Below are 17,085 nucleotides of genomic sequence, written 5' to 3'. Positions count from 1 at the left end.
TGACAAGGACGACGACGACAACCACCACCACTTGAGCTTCGGATCTAACGGAGAAGACAAGGGAATCATCTGCAGCAGCAGCAGCATCGATCAGACCGTGTCCCAACGCGCACGTAGCGACGGGCGCGGAGGCAGCTACACGGCGACCACTTTGTCCACAGACACGGCAGCGAGGCCGTGTCTGGGCGTGGCCAGAGCAAAGTTTCAACTGCACCACCAGCCCCACCACCGCCCTACCCAGCACCACCCACACCAGCACCACCACCGCCCCACCCACCACCACCCACACGACGATCGTAATGATCGTGGCGCCTCGCGAAACGTGTCGCGCGCTCGATGTAACGCGCCGCCGCAAACCGCCGAGCGGATCGACGCTCGGAAGCGCAGCGGCCGACTCGACCGCGCGACCAGTTGCACAGACGTCCACGCGGCAAGCGGTGTCGGTTGCGCGCAATCCGAGTTGCCGGCGCGCGACTCTCCCCCCCCCCCCACGGACACGCCGAGCGACCGCCACTGCCCGTGACGCGACGGAGGGCAGCCGCGGCCTGCGGTGACGACGAGGAGGAGGAGTGTCACGGGAGTTGGTGTTTGTGTCGCTCGGCGGCACGCACGTTGCCAATCAAAACTCAACTTGGAGCCGTGAGCCACGGGGTTCCTTGCCGCGCTGGTGGGGGTCAGAGCCGTGGTCACGGTGACCGATGGTGGCGACTGCTGGTCGTGGTGGTCATGGCGATAATATCGATTCTGATGGGGATGGTATATATCCATATCAGTAGAAATGTTATGTATGTTATAGCGGTGGTAATGGTGACATTCGTTATGGCGGTGGTGATGGTGATATTGCTTATGGTGCTGGTAAAGATATTGATTGTGGTGAAGATATTGATTGTGGTGATGGTGATGACGATGAAGACAGTAGTTGCGGTGGCAATGGTTGCTGGTAACGGTGATGATAGCGGTTGCAAGTGGTGTTGAACATTTTGGTTGTTGTGGTGACGGATATCGGCGGGTCTCGGTGTTGGCAGCAAGTGGTTGCGGTGGCACCGGTAACGGCGGCGGCGCCGTTGCCAAAAAGTGACGGTGGCGGTACGCTCCGGCGTCGGCGGCGGTGACACAGCGCTGACGCGCTGACGGCGTCGGCACACCCGCGCCGACAAACACAAAACGATCGGCAAACACTCGGCAAGGACGGCTACGATGGCACGAGCGGGTGGCCGCGCTCGTTCAGGTTGGACACGTTTACGGTCGTAAGCAGCTGCGGTGGTTGTTGTAGCCGTGATAGCGGTTGCAGTTCGGTCTCGGTGGCTGACGACGGCGGTGGTGGTGGTGGCGGTGACGCTGCTGCTGCTGCTGTGGCCGGAGGGCTTCAGGGCAGCGCGGGCTGCGGCTGGCTCACCTTGAGGCAGCCCCAGTAGCAGGCTCGCAGCAGCACGGCCAGACCGATCACGTAGATCAGAATCCACGCGGCGTATATCCCGCGGTGCTCACGCGCCATCTTCTCCGTGCCCACCTGCACGCCGCGCCCACCGCACACACCGCACACACCGCACACACCGCACACACACCCTGGCTGTCACAATCACCATCGTCATCGCCTTGCACGGGCAGGCAAGCCCGTAGGTATGCCCACTCCACATGTCGTCATTGTCACGTGCATTGGGTTCCTTGCGTCTTTTTTTTCCTTAACGACCGAAAGCTGAGCACCCTCTCTCGCCCGACCCGACCCCTTTTTGTCCAGGCGTGGGACTGGCTCAGACATCCACTGGGTTGTGGACACCCCTGGCTCTACTGCCGTGTAAACCAGGGCTCTACACAACAACACTGGCTGATCCCGGTACAGATACCCCGCAGACTTCTCATCAGCCTCTAACTTGCTTCTCAACAGGTGGTTCAACATTGAACCATTGCTTACAGGAGAGTGCCCCCCTATTGATGTCTGGAGAAGCCACATTTCTCATCTCCCCCCCACGCCTCCCCCCCACGCCTCCCCCCCACGCCTCCCCCCCACGCCTCCCCCCCACGCCTCCCCCCACGCCTCCCCCCCACGCCTCCCCCCCACGCCTCCCCCCCACGCCTCCCCCCCACGCCTCCCCCCCACGCCTCCCCCCCACGCCTCCCCCCCACGCCTCCCCCCCACGCCTCCCCCCCCACGCCTCCCCCCCACGCCTCCCTCCGCTCCCCCCCACGTCTCCCTCTCCTCCCCACGTCTCTCCTCTCCCCCCCACGTCTCTCCTCTCCACGTCTCCCCCCCACATCTCCCCCCCACGTCTCTCCCCTTTCTCCTCCCCGCGTCTCCCCCCTCTTCTCCCCACGTCTCCCCACTCCCCCCCACGTCTCCCCCCCACGTCTCCCCCCCCCACGTCTCCCCCCCCCACGTCTCCCCCCCCCACATCTCCCTCCTCCCCCCCCCCCATGTCTCCCCACGTCTCTCCCCACGTCTCTCCCCACGTCTCTCCCCACGTCTCTCCCCACGTCTCTCCCCACGTCTCTCCCCACGTCTCCCCCTTCTCTCCCTACGTCTCCCCCCACGCCTCCCCCGGTGTGGGACCGACCGTGACTCCGGCTCCGATCGCGACAGCAATGAGTCCAAGCACCAGGAAGATGCAGCAGCGTCGCCGTGGAAACCGCCTTCCAATCGACGACCTGATCCATGCACACACACACAAAGACAAAGATCCCCCGTGTAGCCTTAACAGACTGTTAGGGCAAGTGCTGTTCGCAAACACCTGAATACGGGCACGGCACACGAGGGAGTGGGTGGCCAGCACCACGCCCGGCCTCCTTTGGTCCCTAGCTGCTATGCTTACACACTGCACCAGCTACTCATTTTATGCTGAGTCGACGTAGGGGAGGCCCAGAACCGAATCAGATAATCGTCACTTGTGTTGGCCGTTTGCGGGAATCGAACTCAGGTCGCAAGGTCCATTCACGCTAGCTGCTACACTACCACTGTGCACGTGCATGCATATACACAGACAACACACACACACCCTCATACCTACTCATCAGTTAATGAGTGAATAGGCGAATTCGATGCATTAAAAAAGAACAAGGAAAGATTGAATCAGTGAAAAAGTAAAAGATTGTATCGTTAAACACACTATTGAATGAATACAGCAGTAAATTATGGAATGATGAGTGAATTAGTGAGTGAATGGTAAACATCTGAATCCGTGGACAATTGACTCCTTGAACGATTTAAACGGCGAACAACCAAAACAATGAATGACTGAAATGAGTGAATCAGTGACCCAGTGAATCAATGAACGAGTGCACCTGTGAATGATTAAAGCAGTGAATGAGTTACCTGTGAATGACTCAAGTGCATGAGTGAAGCTGTGAGTGAGTGAATTTACGAACGAGTGAACCTATGGATGATTACAGCAGTGAATGAGTCACCTGTGAATGACTCAAGTGCATGAGTGAACCTATGGATGATTACAGCAGTGAATGAGTCACCTGTGAACGACTCAAGTGCATGAGTGAACCTGCGAATGAGTGAATATACGAACGAGTGAACCTATGGATGATTAAAGCAGCCAATGAGTCACCTGTGAAGGACTCAAGTGCATGAGTGAAGCTGTGAGTGAGTGAGTTTACGACCGAGTGAACCTATGAATGATTACAGCAGCCAATGAGTCACCTGTGAAGGACTCAAGTGCATGAGTGAAGCTGTGAGTGAGTGAGTGAGTTTACGAACGAGTGAACCTATGAATGATTACAGCAGCCAATGAGTCACCTGTGAAGGACTCAATTGCATGAGTGAAGCTGTGAGTGAGTGAGTTTACGAACGAGTGAACCTATGAATGATTACAGCAGCCAATGAGTCACCTGTGAAGGACTCAAGTGCATGAGTGAAGCTGCGAGCGAGTGCTGTTACTCACACTTTCTTGCAGTGCGGACATTTGGCCAAAGTGTTATCTCGATACTCGGCCCACTGCGAAAGGCAAAGCAGTCGCCGGGTTAACGACTCGTTATACAAGGCCGTACTTACCCGCAGTTACGGCCTGCAGCTGATGATAGACGTTTCCACGTTCCTATGGCAGGGACCAGTCTCTATCCATTGAAAAAAAATCAAGGATGATGAGCGTCCCCTGTAGTGGTCCTCGTTTTATCGACGCCAAGAGGGGTTGACAACCGAATGGGGACGTTGAATGTGTGCTATGAGGCTGTGAGTCTGAGGCTGTGAGTCTATGAGGCTGTGAGCGTGTGAGTCTATGAGGCTGTGTGAGTCTATGAGGCTGTGTGAGTCTATGAGGCTATGAGGCTGTGTGAGTCTGTGAGGCTGTGAGGCTGTGAAGCTGTGTGAGTATATGAGTCTATGCGTCTGTGAGTCTATGAGGCTGTGAGTTTGTGTGAGTCTATGAAGCTGTGTGAGTCTGCGAGTCTGAGAGTCTATGAAGCTGCAAGTCTATGAGTTTGTGAGTCTATGAGGTTGTAAGTCTAGAAAGCTGAGAGACAATGTACAAGGTTTGTGAGTTGGCTTGGCTGCCAGTCTACGAATCTGTAGGTCTATTGGAGTCTGTGACGCCGTAAGGCAGCGAGTCTGTAGGTCTTTTGGAGTCTGTGATCCCGTAAGGCAGCGAGTCTGTAGGCCTATTGGCGTCTGTGACGCCGTAAGGCAGCGAGTCTGTAGGTCTATTGGAGTCTGTGATCCCGTAAGGCAGCAAGTCTGTAGGTCTATTGGAGTCTGTGATCCCGTAAGGCAGCGAGACTGTGGCCTATTGGCGTCTGTGATCCCGTAAGGCAGCGAATCTGTAGGCCTATTGGCGTCTGTGATCCCGTAAGGCAGCAAGTCTGTAGGTCTATTGGAGTCTGTGATCCCGTAAGGCAGCGAGTCTGTAGGCCTATTGGCGTCTGTGATCCCGTAAGGCAGCGAATCTGTAGGCCTATTGGCGTCTGTGATCCCGTAAGGCAGCAAGTCTGTAGGTCTATTGGAGTCTGTGATCCTGTAAGGCAGGGAGTCTGTAGAAAGCGCCGAAGGCGAGCGTGGTGAGGGCGCGTCGCTCACTCCTCACTCACCATGAACGTCTGGCTGCAGTGTCCGCACACCACACGAGTGCCGAACGGCTGCGATGACTGATTGGCAGCCGCCACCGTCACGGGGCCCAGGTTGATTATCCGCTTGCTGAGTGTGGAACGCGCACACGTCAGACACACACACGTCACACGCACACATGCACACACGTTACACACACACGTCACACACATTGCAAATGCATGTAACACACACCCGTAACACACACACACACGTCACACGCACGTAATGAGCAGCACCTACGAAGGCTGACACGGCACACGAGGGGGTGGGTGGCCGGCACCATGCCCGGCCACCTTTGTCTCCCCGGTGACGATGTTTACGACACACCGCACCAGATACTCAATTGTGGCTGAGTCACCCTAGGGGAGGGCCAGGCCCGATACAGATAATCGTCACTGGTTTTGGCCGCGAGCGGGAATCGAACCCGGGTTGCCGGGTTCGTAGCGCAGCGCTTGTACGCTTGCGTCTGTGAGCGAGCGCTGTACGTGACGGTGTCTCCTCCTCCCGTGCGTGTCCCCGTGCTTGCGTGCCGTTGCACGCCCGTCTCCTCCGCGCACGTGTGTGTGCAGTGTTTGTAAACGAGGGCACTCACCAGTTGGGCCGGGGGCAGGCGATGCGCTGTGACGTCACCTTGCAGATGAGGAGGCAGTTGCACGGGCAGCGCACGTACTTTTTGCCCGGGGGAGCATTCTTTATCGGCTGTGGTAGGGGGGGTGGGTTGGGTGAGTGGGTGGACAAACGCAGGTGGACAACCGGGTTCACAAAGGTCTTGCAGCTCGAGAACATTTTCCCATCACCGATCACCGCGAGCCGCCCTCCCGCCGTACACGCCAGGGGTGTCTCGGAGCGCTGCGCACCGCCGCCGCATCTCGTCTCAACACATTTGTTAGAAAGGGCAGCCCCCGGGCAGCTGCCCCCCACCCTCCTCCCCCCCCCCCCCCCCCCCAGTGCAGCACAAGGAGTCTCAGCACGAAATCACGATTCATTTTCTGGACTGTCGTTTTTTTATTCGGCCAAATTCGGAGCCAAGATCGATCCACTGCTGCACGAAGGCCGTCGCCATCCTGCCCCTACCAACCCCCCGCCGCAACTCCGATGAGCGCCGTTGGCTACGTACGGCGCGAAAGAAGTTCAACACATATACATATATATATACATGGATTCGGGTTTTACAAGACCATATATGGACAACGCTACATTCATTTTTTTTATACGAGCTGATTGATCATTTTACCGGGTTGTCCGATTTTATTGCATTACAGCGTTGTTTCCTTGACGGCAAAGACAGAGATCCCCCGTGTAACCTTAACAGACTGTTGGGGCAAGTGCTGTTAGCGAGTAGCACCTATGAAGGCCGGCACGGCACACGAGGGGTGGGTGGCCAGCACCACGCCCGGCCGCCTTTGTCTCCCTAGTGGCGATGTGTACACACCGCACCAGGTACTCATTTGAGCCGAGTCGATCCAGGGGAGGCCCAGGACCGGTTCAGATAAACCGTCACCGGTGTTGGCCGCGAGCGGGAATCGAACTCGGTTCGCCGGGTTCGTAGCGCAGCATGCTAACCGCTGCGCCACCGCTCCCCACACCCGCACGTCGACACACACGTGGGCAGAGACACGCCCCTACGGGCAACGGCACGCCTACTTTCTCCCACACGTGGGCTGATCGATGATCGGTGATTTGGTCAGGTTTGTCCGATTTTATTGGATTACAGCGCTTTTCCCTGGACAACATGCACGCGCAACACGCATGCAACACGCACGCAACACGTCACACACGCAACACGCACGCAACACGCACGCAACACGTCACACACGCAACACGCACGCGTCACGCACGCGTCACGCACGCGTCACGCACGCGTCACACACGCGTCCCACACGCGTCACACACGCGTCACGCACGCGTCACACACGCGTCACGCACGCGTCACACACGCAACACGCACGCGTCACACACGCAACACGCACGCGTCACGCACGCGTCACACACGCAACACGCACGCGTCACGCACGCGTCACGCACGCGTCACACACGCAACACGCACACGTCACGCACGCGTCACGCACGCGTCACGCACGCGTCACGCACGAGTCACGCACGCGTCCCGCACGCGTCACGCACGCATCACGCACGCGTCACACACGCAACACGCACGCGTCACACACGCAACACGCACGCGTCACGCACGCGTCACATACGCAACACGCACGCGTCACGCACGCGTCACGCACGCGTCACACACGCAACACGCACGCGTCACACACGCAACACGCACGCGTCACGCACGCGTCACACACGCCACACGCACGCGTCACGCACGCGTCACGCACGCGTCACACACGCAACACGCACGCGTCACGCACACGTCACACACGCAACACGCACGCGTCACGCACGCGTCACGCACGCGACACGCGCCCCTCACACACGCAACACGCACGCAACACGCACGCGTCACGCACGCGTCACACACGCGTCACACACGCAACACGCACGCGTCACGCACGCGTCACGCACGCACGCGTCCCACACGCGTCACACACGCAACACGCACGCGTCACACACGCGTCACACACGCGTTACACACGCGTCACACACGCAACACGCACGCGTCACGCACGCGTCCCACACGCGTCCCACACGCGTCCCACACGCGTCCCACACGCGTCCCCGCTCACCGTGGCCTCGTTGCACACGCTGCACTTGACCACGTGCTGGTGGAGCTTCCCCTCCACGTTGATGAGCGACTGGCACACGCGGCACGTGATCATGGGCACCCCTCCCGAGTCCGGGCTCGTGGTCGGCGTGTACGGAGGGGGCGCCTCGCCGGGGAGGATGGGGGGCGGGCCCCCCGGAAAGCCTGGAAAGCCTGTGACGGGGGGGGCGGAGAGGGAGGCGGGGGGGGGGCAGGGAGACACAAATACAAAGACAAGCCGCGTGGTTTTTCTTAGTGTCGTTAGCGAGCGCCTACTAAGGGCGGCGTGGTGCACCCACCAGCGCCACGCCCGGCCACCTTTGTCTTCCCAGTGTCGACGCTAACTCACATCGTCGACGCTAACTCACATCGTCGACACTAACTCACATCGTCGACGCTAACTCACATCGTCGACGCTAACTCACATCGTCGACCTTATAAGAGGGTCAGGACCGGTTCGCATATCCGCAACCGATGTCAGCCATTGGCCGGGAATCGAATGAGGTCGTCACGTTCGTTTGCGCAGTGCCACCACTCCTCCCTACATACCAAGACAAAGATCCCCCGAATAGCCTCTTACGACTGCCGGGACAAGTGCCGTTAGCGAGAGCGCTTGTCAAGGCCGGGCACGGCACACGAGGGGGGTTGGTTGGTGTGCCCTGCAGCATACCTGGCCACCTAAGGCCGAGTCAACCTAGGGGAAGCCCACGACCGGTGCAGACGCAGTCGTGTCTCGACGCCGCACAAAACTAAATTGGAGTGGAACTTCCAGGCGGCTCAGCCGTAGAGCTCACGGCTCACGGCAGTAAGGTTTAGTTCACATCCTGGTTGGGGTGGAGGCTCAGCCCATCATCATCAGCACCCATAAAGTACCACTTTGTGGGGAAGTCAAGAAGAATGTTGTCCTGAGGCTAGACCTGCCCACACCATAGGAATGTGGCATCTCCACCACTGGGTCAGGGCTTTTTCGATTTAATGCTTTCATGACTGCAGGGATTTATTTTATTATTTTATTATTTCCATTCTACGTGACTTTACCGAAAGAACCAAGAAGATGGGTCAGGGCTGTAAACACGAGCAGACGCCTGCACTGCGGTGCAGCTGTATGACTGGGCGGCAGGGTGCAGCAGCATTGATAACTCAACTTGATGCCCCCACAGAAACAAGGACCTGGGTTCGATTACCGACTCAGGAACCTCGCTGTTCTGCACCCTTTGGATTCTGCGGTTTCCTCCCCAGAGCCGATGGAAACACGGACGGTCGATCATCGATTACCCGATGGCTTCGGGGGTGGGGGTTGCCGGATTTTCAAAAACGCTGGGCTATCACTACATCATTATTTTAGATAGCATATTTTTGGACAATCTTAAGTGACATTATTTTTTAGGTGTAATTTTTTTCACGCTTTAAATGCGTTTGCTATGTGAAATTGCCGTAAATAAAACATACAAACTAGACAAAAAAATCGATATCATTCTGTACAAAGTTCCCGTATTCACTGTACCGTGCGTACCACTCGCATCTCGAAGACACTGCACGGGGGGATGTACATACGCCGCTCTTATTTCAACCACAACATGACGATGGTGTGTTTGACGAGTGACGGACTGGTTACAGTCTTCGAAGCGGTTTTGCCGGTTTCGCCGAGTTTGCCGAGGACCACCGGTTCATGTTGGAAGCCGGATAATAGCACGCCGGATCATTTATGATCAACTGTAATGCAAGCGGGTATTGGCTTTAAAAAATTTACCCGTAAAAACAAAGTTTTTCACTATAAATCCTTTATATGCGTGGCGGCTAGAGTTCTCTCGTCCTCCGGCTTGAGATGGCTGCCACCTATGGGTCAGATGATTGCCTGCCACCATTAAGCAATTGGTAATTAAATATAATTTATTTTTTCCTAAAAAGTGTAAAATTTTGGAAAAACTTTTTCACGAAAATCAATTGTTACGCACAACGAGTCTGTGTGCAAAATGTCAGCTCGATTGGATCACGGGAAGTGGGTTAAAAAACGACCGAAAATTTTGCACGGTCGTAAGCGCGCAAGCAAGCAAGTGAACTTAATATAAAGGATTTAAAAATACGTGTCAATGCTGAAAAATGACCGACGGATTACTGAATCGGGGTCTCGGGCGCAGCAACAATATCGCTCTCCTCCTGCGAAAACTTGGCGGGGCCCTGCTGAAAGACAGTCTTGACCGTTTCCAGGAAAACATCGCGTAGATCGTAATTTTAACATTAAAATTGCCAAAGCTGTTGCACAAGCAGCATGAACCATCATCACGCAAACTCCGCTCATCCTCGCAGCAGCAGCAGCAGCGGCAGTTTTTGGCTACCCGTCGAATAAAGATGGTCACCGCATCGCGCTGCGCTTTGAGACGCGCTTCTGCGGCCGTCTGGAACGCTCTTCCTTCCGACATTAGGAAGCCATGGGAGCTGTGCACTTTTAAATCATCGCCGAGATTGTAAACGGATTTCTTTCCAACTGCTTTTTCGTGCTCCGTGTTGGTATCCTTTCCCCCGGTGTCTCAGTACCGTGCGAATAAGGCCAACATACGCACAACAAAACAGCTCAGTAAAGGAACACTGTGATTTGAAGCTGCCCCTATTAAGTTTAATGAATAACCCAGTCTCACGGCTGATGACCGCTGGTTCCGTGTAAAATATTTGACTGTGGGGGGGGGGAGTGGAAGTTCCTGCGAGCGAAACAACAAAGATGTACTTATTCACTTCCTCCAGTTGGCCCACCTTATGGTTTTATGTCCTCTGTGTTTTTTTATCAAAGCCCAATTCTGAGTTAATATGTCGTCTCGCGCGTCAAAACAAACGCGAAAGTACAACCGCTTTTTGTTCCCACGGACGCGTAAAATAAACGCAGACGTCCATAAAAAGATCCGACTGCTTCCTGGGCCTGGTCGAGATGGGCTCCACCTGCTCAGGTGTTCTCCTCCATCTCCTGCCCGGCAACAGCAGCAGCAGCAGCAGCCGACACAAAACTATTCTATTACGGATGTATACAGCGTCCTTTCCAGGGCGCTATAGAATGGAGCCGATGTTGGTCAGTGAGGGAGCTGACGGATGGAGGGACAGGGGCAGGGAACGGAGTTGATGTTGCTGGGCTAGGAAAGGTGGAATAAGGTGGAGTGTGATGGTGGGCGAGGGTGTCTGATGGGTGCAACGTGGACGAGAGGCGGTGGGGTATGGGGCACGTGCGTGAAGTGATGAAATGGGCACGGATGAAGGTAGGTGAAGGGTGGTGGGGGCAGAAATCCGGTGGTAGGATAACAGCGTGCTTCAGCCGCACCGAACCTCACAATGGCTCCTCCCACCCTGACCCAGTATATATACAAGGACTGTTTTCTTGGAATTTCTCTTACTTGATGCAGCAGTCGTGCTGTGATGGTTCCACTTGAAGACGGAAGCTTGTGTTGCCTCCGAAACGTCGTGATTTTTATTTTATTTTAATTTTACTTTTATTAATTTTAATTTTTACCTATGTGACTTTACTGAAAAAACCTAAGAATACTGATGGAGGAGCACAGTGTAGGGCTGGAGGAGAGACCACTTTTTTATATTTTACCAAGTAAGGCCCAGTTTTGTTGCCAAAAAATGGTAAAAAAAGGTTTAAAAAAAAAACAATCATCATATTTTGCTACTGGCAAAGGAGGTTCCAATGGTGCAAGGCCCACCAATCTATCCGGCTCTTTTTTCAGAAGCGACCTGGCGTTCACAAATGATAGCTCAACAAAAGTGGCTTATCATCATCACGCGGAAATGTCTAGCAGTAGCTAAATACTCTCAACGCGGGACGCCGATTCTAAATGTGCGAGGGGGAAAATCGGAAGCCCATGAGAAAAATCCACACTATCACGGGGAGAAAAGCACGCAAACTCCAAATCTACAGCGGGATACGTCAGCATCGGCATCGAACCCACGACTTCCTGCAGAGGTAAGCGAGGTAGTTAACATCTCCTAGCCACCACCTAGGCTAGAAACATTGTCAATCCACGGACAATGTTTCTGCAGGGATGCATAGAATCGCAGTACAATGATGGATGTGGCTGCACCGTCCTCTTCCGTTTCGAGTGGATACATGCCGAATGGTTTTTGTTTTCAAGAAAAAAAACAACGCCACATTGTGAAATTATGGAATGTATTGATGCGCTGAAGCAAAGGGACATCACCTGATCACAGCTCACGTGATTTAAAACGAAGGAATGCCCCACAAGGTGCGCATTCTGTTTGACTTGCTCCAGCAATCAGCCTCAGAAGGTCGAGCAGCCAGCAACAAGCAGCACCATTTTGCAGCGACGGCGTAACGCGTTTTGCTGATGTAAGAAATGCTGCGTGCTATTATTACAACAATGACAGCTTGGAGGAAGATAAGCTGATGATGAGAGGGATGTATAGGGCTACAGCAGGAGTTTGGCAGCATTGTGAGCACAGGGGGGCGGTGCAGTCAAACGCATTCTGTACTGTACCGCGATTCTATTCTCCGAGCCTTCACGGACCGACACCGGCCAGCGTGCTGCGGCACGATCAATGGGGCAGGCCGTCATCCAGCAGTGGATGGACCATGGCTGATGATGGTAGTGATGACTTGGGGAGGCCGTCATCCAGCAGTGGATGGACCATGGCCGATGATGGTAGTGGTGACTTGGGGAGGCCGTCATCCAGCAGTGGATGGACCATGGCCGATGATGGGCGTGATGACTTGGGGAGGCCGTCATCCAGCAGTGGATGGACCATGGCCGATGATGGGCATGATGACTTGGGAAGGCCGTCATCCAGCAGTGGATGGACCATGGCCGATGATGGGCGTGATGACTTGGGGAGGCCGTCATCCAGCAGTGGATGGACCATGGCTGATGATGGGCGTGATGACTTGGGGAGGCCGTCATCCAGCAGTGGATGGACCATGGCCGATGATGGTAGTGGTGACTTGGGGAGGCCGTCATCCAGCAGTGGATGGACCATGGCCGATGATGGTAGTGATGGCTTGGGGAGGCCGTCATCCAGCAGTGGATGGACCATGGCCGATGATGGTAGTGATGGCTTGGGGAGGCCGTCATCCAGCAGTGGATTTGACACAAGTGCTGAACTGTAGGTATACATCTAATTGTAAAAAGGTGCAATGTTGATATGGAAATTAAAAAAAATACTGCAACACTAAACTTAAAAGGTACACGGCAGTTAGAATCAATGCTGTAACGTGGGTAAATTATAATGAACTATAATAATTTACTAATTATTATCATTTACGGCCAATTGCTGGATACATCTCATCAGATTCCTCCAGCACAGATTAAGATTCCGATTCTGTCTCCTGACGCCATGCCGGTTACGGGGGCTGTCTGACCATACTTCGCCACGCTGGTGGAGTGTGGGTTGGTGACCCAAGGGGCAAGAACGGCGGTTCGGTGTGGGGTGGTGGCCAGGACCGGTTGTGATATCTCTCGCCAGCGATGCGAGCCGTTCCCGGGTGACGGGTCCAGAGCTCGGTACACCGCGCCCCCCATCTCCCCAGCCCTTAGTGCATCACGTGCACTGTAGCAATGTCATCATCATCAACAACAATGGTCACATACCTGTCAGTCTATACGGCTTACCCAATATTCTTGTACAGGGAAATTTAGTTTTTCAGGTCCATACAGCGTACAGCTGTTTCAATATGGGCAACAAAAACTGTCTGTTTGTCTGTTTCTCCCTTGTGATGGGACTTTGCAGGAAGAACGTTGAGAATTAGAAGGGTTTCAGTTTTCAGTTTCATTTATTTGGTATAGCCCTGTGAGCCATTCGGCTCTTGAATCGGGTGCAATCGCAACAAACAAAAAACATGAAACATCTTAAAGTGACAATGCGCAAACAGAAAAATCCAGGAAAAAACTGCAAAGTCTTCTAGAAAAAAAAAGTACCGTACACGGGGTGACCAACAAGGTCTGAATTGGTCTGTAATAAGGTAGGGAGGGCACTGATAAGGGGTTGACAGGCATGGCCGTCGGTCCTATCGGTCGGCGATGCACAGTCGCCGGCGTGTCAACTGCTGCCACACCTCGCAGCGGCACTGGACAGCCATCTCAAGTGGGCAAACGTCGATGATGCTGATAATAATATGAAAAAAATAACAAACGCGAATCTTCAATTTTTTTTACATGACGTGAAAATTAAAGGGGAGATTTTGTTTCTCAAAGAAGAATTGCCGCCCGCTGAGGTGGTAGAGGCCACGTGACAGGGATTGGGCGGGGAGGGGGGGAGGCTTTCAGCCAGCAGCAGATAGAGCCTGACACCAACAACTTGTTTCGTGCGGCTGCTGATGTCGACAGAGACAGACGACTTGACAGACACAACGAGAGAACACGCGAGTGAGGGGCATTAGCGGAGTGGCGCTATCGGCTGTGATGATGAGGATCGGGGCACTGCGTCGTCACACCTGGTGCTGTTAGGGTCTCTGTTGTGGATGACCCAGTGGCACACCACTACTGGGGGAAGTCATGAATCACAACAACAACGGAACTAACAACCACCACCACCAAGTATAGAAATAGGTGTTGCCCTTTCTATAAATAAAACGAAATTGTGTTCAGATGTTCAAACACCAAACAAAACCTTTGGAAGGAATTAAGTCAGCATTAACCACATGCAGCACTCGTGGTGAACATGTAAACAAACATGGGTCTGATAATACATGTATTGTCTTTAATAATACTGTAACTATAATGTTAGATGGCATTACATCAGAGACGGCAGCAGCCTTCTTGAGGGAGGCCTCGTCTCACCACCAGTGCCAGAGCAGAGGACACGGCCTGAAGGCGGACAGCACAAGGACCATGCCGCACGTGGCAGGGCATCGAGAGCTCGCGGTGAGCAGCTACAACATGGGACCACCACAAATGGGGCCACCACCACAACAACATTGGGTCCACCACCACCACATGGGTCCACCACCACCACAACATGGGTCCACCACCACAATATGGGTCCACCACTACAACATGGGTCCACCACCACCACAACATGGGTCCACCACCACCACCACATGGGTCCACCACCACCACAACATGGGTCCCCACCACCACAACATGGGTCCACCACCACAACATGGGTCCACCACCACCACCAACATGGGTCCATCACCACCACAACATGGGTCCACCACCACCACAACATGGGTCCACCACCACCAAACATGGGTCCACCACCACAACATGGGTCCACAATCACCACAACATGGGTCCACCACCAACATGGGTCCACCACCACAACATGGGTCCACCACCACCATGGGTCCACCACCACCACCACATGGGTCCACCACCACAACATGGGTCCACCACCACCACCAACATGGGTCCACCACCACCACAACATGGGTCCACCACCACCACCATGGGTCCACCACCACCACCACACCACCATGGGTCCACCACCACCACCACACACCACCACAATGGGTCCACACCACCACCACACATGGGTCCACCACCACCACAACACCACCACCACAACATGGGTCCACCACCACCACAACATGGGTCCACCACCACCACCACCAACATGGGTCCCCACCACACCAACACCACACCACCACACCACCCCACCACACCACCACCACCACATGGGTCCACCACCACCACAACATGGGTCCACCACCACCACACACATGGGTCCCCACACCACCATGGGTCCACCACCACATGGGTCCACCACCACAACATGGTCCACCACCACCATGGGTCCACCACCACCACCACATGGGTCCACCACCACCACAACATGGGTCCACCACCACCACCAAACATGGGTCCACCACCACCACAACATGGGTCCACCACCACCACAACATGGGTCCACCACCACCCAACGGTCCACCACCACCACACATGTCCACCACCATGGGTCCCCACCACCACCATGGGTCCCACCACCACCACCAATGGTGGACAAATCTTCCCCCCTTCCTCCTCCTCCCAGCACCAATCCCCGGCCCGTCCACATTTCCCAGCGCGGATCGGCATCCGTCTCGGCAAGCGGCCTCCCCTCATTGGCCGAGCCGGCAAACCGACTGCGAGGCCGGCGCGGACCAATCACGACGCGAGTCGAGCGGACCAATCACGGCGCGAGCTCGCGGGCCGGGCGAGCCCAGCGGACCAATGGGCGCGGCGCGGCGCCTAAGCGCGCTACGAAATACAAAAGCTTCGGTGGGGGGGGGTCCCTTAAATCTTGCCCTTTAAAATCCTATAAGGTCCCAAAATCCTATAAGGTCCCAAATAAACCAACAGCTGTCAACCCATAGGGTTTAATCCCATATTAGAGTCCACACGGCGTGTAGCCGTTTCAATAGGGGCAACTGGCAATGTGTTGCCTATTTGTTTGTGTTTCTCGCTTGTGATGTGAGGGGGGGCACGGGGTCATCCTTTATCATTCATCTGTAATTTTCGGCACTGGTGAGGGTTGACAGGCACGCCTAGCTAATAATACTATTACCTACTGCTGTTGTTATTTTATAGGACCAGGTAAGGCCTCCACTGCCCTAGTATTTCGCTCTCTAATTTTTTTCTAGAAGCGACCGGGCGATCACAAATGACGGCTTCAAACAAAGTGTCCTCCTCGTCCTCGTTGTTTAGTGCAAATGTCCAGCGGCAGCCAAACACTGAGAGCGCTTGGTGGTGGTGGTGACTCGACATGGGGAAGGGAAACAGCGGAGGACCCGGAGACAAATCCACGCGACCACGGGCAGAGAGAGAGACACAAACTCCAAATACAGCAGCAGCAGGAGGCAGGGTGGGGATGGAACCCACGACCTCCTGTGCACCAGGCGAGGTAGTCAACATTCCTAGCCACCGTATGATGATGAGAGACGCAGACTCCAAATACAGCAGCAGCAGCAGGAGGCGTCTGGGTGGGGATGGAACCCACGACCCCCTGTGCACCAGGCGAGGTAGTCAACATCTCCCGGCCACCGCGTTTAACGTCCCAACTCGGCGTTGCTCGTCTGCACAACACGAAGCAGCGCACGCAACTCACCGACCGCATTGGCGCCCTCGTCGAAGGTGGCCGCCGACGGGGTGACATTGCAGGAGTTGTTGACGGAGAGGAGAGGGGACCGCTCGTCCGTCGTCTCGGCCATGGCTCAGGCGGGCGGGAGGGCCAGGGGGAGGGGCCCTTGTTGAGATGCTCGGGGGGGGGGGGGTGACGTCACCGGACGCACGCGCAAGAGTGACGTCACGCGAGTCACGCGCGCGTTCGCGACGTCAACCAGCGGGGGGGGGGGGGGGACAAATCGCGTCGCTCTCGCGCGCGTGACGTCACGGGCGTCACTCTCGCGCGCGTGACGTCAGGGGCATTG

At 55.3% G+C, this 17,085-nt stretch overlaps 1 protein-coding gene across 1 annotated transcript; it reads right to left on the bottom strand.

The window, feature by feature from the left end:
• Positions 1–289: 289 nt before the first annotated feature.
• LOC133357808 (type 1 phosphatidylinositol 4,5-bisphosphate 4-phosphatase-like) lies at positions 290–16,884 on the bottom strand. The gene is made up of 7 exons (XM_061575944.1): positions 16,764–16,884; positions 7,723–7,913; positions 5,634–5,740; positions 5,023–5,128; positions 3,885–3,937; positions 2,553–2,643; positions 290–1,510 (listed from the first exon to the last, which is right to left on the bottom strand). The coding sequence occupies exons 1-7, from the start codon at positions 16,864–16,866 to the stop codon at positions 1,367–1,369; spliced, it is 795 nt and encodes a 264-aa protein (XP_061431928.1). The 5' UTR covers positions 16,867–16,884; the 3' UTR covers positions 290–1,366.
• Positions 16,885–17,085: the final 201 nt, after the last annotated feature.

The sequence above is a fragment of the Lethenteron reissneri genome, chromosome 60, assembly GCF_015708825.2.
Source record: "Lethenteron reissneri isolate LAM-NWPU_2019-01 chromosome 60, ASM1570882v1, whole genome shotgun sequence".
Taxonomy (NCBI): Eukaryota; Metazoa; Chordata; class Hyperoartia; order Petromyzontiformes; family Petromyzontidae; genus Lethenteron; species Lethenteron reissneri.
Note: the sequence above shows the minus strand (reverse complement) of the source record. Positions and strands in the feature narration are given on the sequence as shown.